The sequence below is a fragment of the Triticum aestivum genome, chromosome 2B, assembly GCF_018294505.1.
Source record: "Triticum aestivum cultivar Chinese Spring chromosome 2B, IWGSC CS RefSeq v2.1, whole genome shotgun sequence".
Taxonomy (NCBI): Eukaryota; Viridiplantae; Streptophyta; class Magnoliopsida; order Poales; family Poaceae; genus Triticum; species Triticum aestivum.
In genome coordinates, this window is record NC_057798.1 from 803,772,164 (window position 1) to 803,779,254 (window position 7,091).

At 48.2% G+C, this 7,091-nt stretch overlaps 2 protein-coding genes across 3 annotated transcripts; both read right to left on the reverse strand.

Annotated features, from left to right (window-relative positions):
• Positions 1 to 1,922: 1,922 nt before the first annotated feature.
• LOC123047560 (pathogenesis-related thaumatin-like protein 3.5) lies at positions 1,923 to 4,036 on the reverse strand. The gene is made up of 3 exons (XM_044471143.1): positions 3,648 to 4,036; positions 2,547 to 3,234; positions 1,923 to 2,254 (listed from the first exon to the last, which is right to left on the reverse strand). The coding sequence occupies exons 1-3, from the start codon at positions 3,718 to 3,720 to the stop codon at positions 2,116 to 2,118; spliced, it is 900 nt and encodes a 299-aa protein (XP_044327078.1). The 5' UTR covers positions 3,721 to 4,036; the 3' UTR covers positions 1,923 to 2,115.
• Positions 4,037 to 4,293: 257 nt separating this feature from the next.
• LOC123047561 (uncharacterized) lies at positions 4,294 to 6,708 on the reverse strand. 2 transcript variants are annotated; one of them, XM_044471144.1, is made up of 3 exons: positions 6,420 to 6,708; positions 5,033 to 5,566; positions 4,294 to 4,763 (listed from the first exon to the last, which is right to left on the reverse strand). In XM_044471144.1, the coding sequence occupies exons 2-3, from the start codon at positions 5,546 to 5,548 to the stop codon at positions 4,611 to 4,613; spliced, it is 669 nt and encodes a 222-aa protein (XP_044327079.1). In that variant the 5' UTR covers positions 5,549 to 5,566; positions 6,420 to 6,708; the 3' UTR covers positions 4,294 to 4,610. The 2 variants fall into 2 exon arrangements, with proteins under 2 accessions (XP_044327079.1, XP_044327080.1); XM_044471145.1 differs by having other exon boundaries at positions 5,033 to 5,569.
• Positions 6,709 to 7,091: the final 383 nt, after the last annotated feature.

Here is a 7,091-nt window from a genome sequence, read left to right on the forward strand (position 1 = left end):
GAGGACCATGTACGTACGACGCCCATCATGGTGATAAGGGCAATATTGTATTTTAGAAACAAGAAAATAAGGCAGCATATATGCGTGCCAATGTTTGATTGCACTACGGACTTTTTTCTTTGTATTTTCTTATCTGAGCACATCATCTTATCTTAACTTATTATTAAATATGAAGTTTCTATTTAAGGTTCAAATATGAAGTTGCTATGGGGATGTTTTGTCTGGTTTGTGATATTATAATATCGACACCATTAGATGGCGCATGTGTGCTATGAGATAATTGGCCACGCATTCCTTTGTATCCCTAAAGGCATCTTCAACGGCAATCCGTAAATTTTCTCCCGCATCAGTCCGCGGACACGGGGCACCAGTCCGCATACGCGGATGCGGGAGACCGTCATCCAACCATAGCCGCATATACATCCGGCCTCCCTCATTTTTTTATGTTGACGTATAAATATATTGCCTAGTCTCTTCTATCAGACCGGTATTTTGCTTGTATTGGCTAGAGCATGCACTTCTATATGGTATCGGAGCCAAGAGAAATTGAGTTCACGACCCGGCTGACGCAATTAAGTTGCAGCCCACTTTCGGTCCACGTTCAGGCCTGAGGGAGCCAATGTATGTATTGCCTAGACTCTTCCATCAAATTGGTCTTTTGATTGCATCGGCTAGAGCATGCACTTTTACATTTTAAGTCCGCCACGATCAGACAGTCGCATACATAGAGTACAGACATTTAAATAGCCGCATGCAACACTAGTTCAAACTTATCAAAGTTGAAATGGGGTTCATACACAAACATATTAAAAGAAATATGGTCATAAAGGCTTCCGTTTTAGGGAATTTGAAAAAGCAAAGAACCGGACTCCAAAACCTTTAAAATGGTTGTAAAGGGCCCTCTAGAACTATTGTAAAGACTCCCTTCTTAGTGAATCTGCTAGAGTTGCTCTAACAGTAGCAGTGACACTAATGATAACAAACCAATGTTGAGGTCAGATCATGAAACCAACCGTATGAAGCTAACTAACCATATATCAGTAACCTGAGATAGAGGCAAGCTAATAGAGAAATATGAGCACTAACATATCAAGAATTATTGAGCCAGTTTCAGCACTCATGCTAGAATTTCATGATCTAACCTCAACATTAGGTTTCCATCGTTATTGAGTCAGTCTAGGGTAAATGCTATTGAAAAGTGTACCAAAAGATCCATTGAGACTTTCAGGAATCATTTCATGCATTGGTGTTCGAGCAGGAGACGGGCCATATGATCCTAGACGGGCGCCTCATTCCGCTGCCGTGATCGCCGGATCCGTGCGAGCCGGAGCCTCCAGCCCCTCCGCCGCCGAGGAGCCGTTCTTGCGAGAAGCAAGGGATGTCGTGAACGGTGGGAGGTCAAAGAACGAGAATTGACCTCTGAATACAGTGATCCTATGATCTAGATAGACTCCGTCCTTTTTTTCCGGTTCCCCTCCGTTCGAGCCCCGCCGGCGTCATGGTCGGGTTGGGAGGATACAAGTGGCACCACCGCAGACGGGCGCCTTGTTCCGCTGCCGCGACACCGCCGGTTCTCCTCCGTTCGAGTCCCGCCACCATTGCCAGAAGCCGCTGCCGTCACAGTCAGGTTGGGGACAAGACCGGCGGTACGATAGACGGGCATTTGACTATAAACGTTTTTGACTAGCAGCGTCGATATCTATTGCCACGCGGCCCTGATGGATGGGCCCAAACTGTCATAAGCGTAGTTAAACTTTAACCATAGATCACTAGTGTTTTTTGAAATCAAAAGTCAACTTCGTGGTAGGTTTATAAAACGATAGCCCGAATTGTGGTAGTTTTATGCCATTTACTCTGCTGTCTATAATCCCACCAGAATAGATGATTAGAAAAGCAGAGAGAGAGAAAGAGAGAACGAAACATTCACTTATGCTATCTCTGTATAACTCTCATTCAAATTCAAATGGTACTGACTGACTGACAGTGCAGAAGTTTGATTCATGAATCACCTACTCTCTGTTTCTCATAGTAGAAAAAAAATCCAAAAAGAACTATATCAGGAAAAGGGTCAGGTCAGCTTGCTCTTGGATGATTAAGCCTTAATCAACCAATCAGTCACACTGGGGATGCAAATCGCAGTACCAGGAAGCTGCAGAGGAGCAGCAGCATCACAAGCATTAGTGGAGAGGCGGTGCTCCTGCCGGAGCCGCTGCAGACGAGCCGGCTGTCGCGATAGGAGCACACCGATTGCTTCCTGGAACAACAGAATGCACAAGATCAAACGGTTAGCAGGAGCAAAGATTCATTGAACTGTATGTCAATGTCATTCAGAGATAAGTGGCGTGTAACTGACACAAACATATTCATCGGAATGGCACTATATATTGGAAAATTGCTGGTGTGCGTGAAATGATTGCTAGTGTCATTCAATCTTGGGACAGCTTGTGAAGAATCGGATGCTTTGACCACACACAAGATCTTGAGAGACATGGAGGAATTTCATCACAGAGAGGGATGATAATTAAGGTTGTCAGAATAGTACGTACATGTTGCTGGAGCAGAAGGTGATGGTGTAGTCAGGCGACTGGGCGCAGGTGAAGATGGAGGAGGGGTCGTCGTAGGCGTAGCTGTAGGCGGCCGGGCATGCCGCCTTGAACTTCTTGGAGTAGAAGGTCGGCTGGCAGGCCACCGGGTTGGCGTACTGCCCGCGGCAGCAGTACTGGTCGGTCCCGAACACGTCGCACGCGCTCCGGCATGCCACCACCTTCCCCCCGTCGCCCTTCACGGCCAGCTCCGACGGACAGCCATGGCGCAGGTCGCCGTCGCACCCTGCCGGCGCACAGCCCGTCCAGTTCGCGCTCGTCGGGGTCGGGGTCACCACCACTGGGAGGTTGAAGCCGTCCACCAGGCTCACGTCGTAGTAGTCAGTCGCCGCCAGCGTGAACTCCGCCAGCGTTGCCGGAGCGGCCCCCGACGCCGATTCGCACTGCAGCGACGTCCCGCACCCGCCCGTCTCGCATGTGCCGTTGCCAGCCGAGTTGAAGTCGCAGCCGGTGCGGCCCCACACGCGGCCCGACCACCCCACGGGGGCGGTGAACACCACCGACTCGCCGGCGCGGAGCGCGTACCCGCCGCCCCCGAAGCTCTCGCCCGGCGTCACCGCCGGCCACACCTCCGTCTTGCACTGGTTGATGAGCGTGAACTCCCGGGCCGACTCCGTGCGCCTCGTCGTGCCTGTCAAAGCAATGAAAACAATGTGTTCAGTTAATATAAACTGCGGCATCCAGAGCAGGTTTTTTGCATCGTCATGTATATCACAAGTGGATAATCTGACAATCAACAACTACAGTGGTTTGATTTGGCAGCAGTGGTGAAAATAAAATAGCACGATGAACTGAACTTCAGAGAAACAATTAGGCTCAGTATGACTTGACCTGACAACATTTGAAACAAGGTCTACACTGCATTTAAAACAGAGTGCAAGAAAATCCGAGAAGATGGAGATGGGACAAGCATACATGGACACCAACTTGCTGCTGACGACACCAAAGCATACCATTCTATTATAGCAATCAGAGAACCTGACACACTCTCATCCTATTCTACTAGAAAGTGAGAGGAGACGAAGATTGATTCTGGAGGAGTACCTGAGAAGAAGAAGATGAGAAACAGAGGCAGAAGCAGGGCCCTCCACCTCCTCAGCCCTGGTGACCTAGCCATTGCAGATTCAGTAGTTGCAGCAACAACAGTGAAAAAATCTCTGCTGCCGTGTATGGGTGTATATGTAGGTAGGTAAATATACTACTGATAGCAACACAGCTGACGAGATAATTATTTAGAGTAAATAAATTAACACAAGGAGAGAATACGTGAGAGGGAGGTTCAGGAGAGGCATGCCAGCAGTGGACAAACCTTGCTTGCCATGGCTTCCTTGCTTCCAGTTGCCATTTCCTCCTCAGATTCTCCAGCCAGCCAGGCAGAACCTCCTTTACCTGTGTTCCAAGACTTGGGAACATGGCACTTGTGACTGTGACATTGTTGTCCATTCCTGGGAACACAAGGCCGAGACATGATTCCCTCCTGCTTCAAGCAACAACACACCTTCAGGAATCAGGACCAACATAAAACATCTCAAGCTTGCAACAGAACTGCCAGGCAGGACTGAACCACGGGCACCGACATATCCTATAAGCAAGTTTGAAGCAATGCAGGAGACAAGCTAACAACAGAGCTGCCAGACAGGACTGAACCACGGGCACCGACATATCCTATAAGCAAGTTTGAAGCAATGCAGGAGACAATATCAGACATCGTTGGATCATCTTGCTGACATGCTAAGGCTTGGAGGTCATACAAATATTATTATTACACCAAGCGTAATGTATCCACTGTTGTTACACTAAGGAACTGCTACTTTGCAGCTGGCCACAACTAGAGCGCGGCTGCACCAAACAAACCAATGCTTTATTACGATCATCCCACCACAAGATGAGAACTAGCCGATGGATTATCGATCGCATCTGTGAGTGGGGATGCCATCGGCAGAACAAGAATCTGCTTGCACTGGTGACTGCAGTCCCCAAGGGAGGAGCTTGAACGTCGGGAACACATCAGTCGTCTCCCAGCTTGACCTTGTAATGCTGAGCGAGTTTAGTGATTTCCCCGTTGTTCACGAGGTTCTCGAGCATGTCGTACTTATTGCTGTTTGCTACCAGGGTTTCCTGCTGCTGCGCCGCCAGCTCCTTCTCCTCTTCCAATTGATTCTGAAACAAAAAGAAGAACAAAGTTTGATGAAATTATGGCTCGGATGCAAAAGAAACGAGGTGTAAAGCAACTGTATCACATTTTAAAGAACAGCATCATCATCAAAATTCTCAAAATATGCTTGACATCTCCTGTTCCCTGAGCAAGTGTTTTTCTCATTCTAGACAAGTAAAGCAGACAGATTTGCAGCTTTTCTCAGTAGTGGGCAACTGGGCATACAAGTACATAATAAGAACAGTATAAAAAACTAAAGAAACAACCACTTCACCTTGATGAGTGCCATATTTTCTGCTTCTTGCCTCCTCATAAGGCCCTTGAGCTTATTCATCCCATCATACCCTGGATCTCCTTGCTTTACCCAGCTGAACTCAATCTTCAAGCCAGGCTTCCTAGGGCGGTCCGGAAACATCTCGGGCTTTGCAAAGACAGCCCTCACAGGCCTGGGCATCCCGCCGATCATGAAAGGGAAGTTGTTCATCAGGTCCACAGCAGCCTGGGCCTGAGACACGTTGTCCACCTCCACCAACGCAGCGGCGGGGATCTCGTACTCGATCGTGTAGTTCTCGATGAACTCGGTGTTGACGACGTTGGCGCACTGGGCGAGAGACGCCTTGATGACCTGGCTGGTGACCAGAGGGGAGAGGTGGTCGATGTATATCGTCCTCTTGACCCTCGCCTCGAAATCAGCGTACTCCTTCTCAGCCTGTTTTTCGTCCTTGTCACCCTGTTGTTCGTCCTTCATATCATGTTCGTCCTTCTGAGCCATTTCGTCGGATGCCGCCATAGGAGCGAAGCGCGACTTCTGCTGGAAATAACAATAAGCAGCAGCAGTCAATCGAAATGGCTAAGATTTTATCGGAATAATTAAGAATAAGCACTGCAAAAGGTTATAAACAGAGCTGGCAAACAACAAAGATTTATAAACAGAGCTGGCAAACAACAAAAACAACATCTTCTAAAGGCTATCATCTGAATAAGAACAAGCATTCTGCAGCAAAAGCGTCTACAGGTTTTACACTTGTAAAATTATCAAACATCAAGATAACTACTCCCCCCTCCGTTCCTAAATATAAGTCCTTTCAGAGTGTAGATTCACTTATTTTGCTATCTACACTCTAAAAAGACTTATATTTAGGAACGGAGGGAGCATTAACTAACAGCAGTGGAGGGTTGTTCATCTATCTCCTGGATGTAAGGGTAGGGATGTGGCTCCAAAAAATTTCAAGGCTTCATCCAGAAACAGGGGCCGGCATGCGGGTTCAGCTTAGAATTTCCTCGAACAAGCCTCTTTGATGAAAGGGCAGCCGCCCAAATTTTCCATTAATAGGAACCTACAATTGCCTCAAAGAGAACAAGAACAAGCAACCACCCCAAATGCTACTACTACATACTCAAGCATCGGGAGGGAAAGTTAAAAAGGAAACCGCGAGGCGAGACAAAGCGCACGCAAAAGTTCATCAACATGGCTCAGCACATCACTTAGATCAAACAAGCCAAGATAAAATCCTGCGCTATCCACTGTAGCTAACAAGCCGTTCCTCACCTCACAGCAACTGCAGGGGCGGCGGATCTAGACGGCGTGTGCCCACAAGCCGTGAGGTCCAGCGGGATTTCTATTGAACTTAATCGCGGGATGAAGATGGGGAAACCTCTACCTCGAAACCCACTGGGCGGACGGGGCGGAGACGGCCGGAGCGCGGTGTCCAGACGAGGAAGAACGGAGCCGGCGGCGGCACGCGTGAGAGGCGGGGGCTGCGGGAGGCGTGGGATTGGGCCGGCGGGGAGTGGGGCTGAGGCGTCGGCGGGCAGGCCCGGCGGGATTGAGCCGTCGGTCGGCGGCGCCGGGTAAGTCACGGCACGGCTGCGGCGGCGGCGGCGGCGGGGACTAGACGAGAGACAGCGGCATTTCTGGCCTGTCCGGAAAAAGGTGTGACTTTTAGGGCCCGTTTGGGTTTGGGACGACGCTATAGGAGAACACAGGAATAGAACGACGAATCCATAAATTGCAAGAATTAAATGCCATGTCTGCCTGCCCGCATATCAAGTTTTTATTAAAAGAAACATTACATACACTTAACAAATCAATACCGTTAAAATCGTTATTATTGTATATATTTTTTAAATTATACACATTTTTCTTTTTAACTTTATATTTTTTCCTAAACTTGGTCAAACTTTGTAAATTTTAACTTGGATAAAGTAATGCACAGAGTGAATAAGAACGGACATCACCAAATGTCCATGGAGACGTCCGACATGTTCAAACGTGTTCGTGGAAATGTCTGCTTTGGTTTTTTGTATATATCAGGACTACTCAAAACAGTCAA

Bases quoted from the DNA above. Each gene is read 5' to 3' on its own strand.
- LOC123047560 (XM_044471143.1), bottom strand. From the start codon at position 3,720: ATGGCTAGGTCACCAGGGCTGAGGAGGTGGAGGGCCCTGCTTCTGCCT. The intron at 3,235-3,647 runs GTACTCCTCCAG...TTGCTTTGACAG, and splicing joins TCTCATCTTCTTCTTCTCAG to GCACGACGAGGCGCACGGAG. The intron at 2,255-2,546 runs GTACGTACTATT...CTGTTGTTCCAG, and splicing joins ACCTTCTGCTCCAGCAACAT to GAAGCAATCGGTGTGCTCCT.
- LOC123047561 (XM_044471144.1), bottom strand. From the start codon at position 5,548: ATGGCGGCATCCGACGAAATGGCTCAGAAGGACGAACATGATATGAAG. The intron at 4,764-5,032 runs GTGAAGTGGTTG...TTTTTGTTTCAG, and splicing joins AAAATATGGCACTCATCAAG to AATCAATTGGAAGAGGAGAA.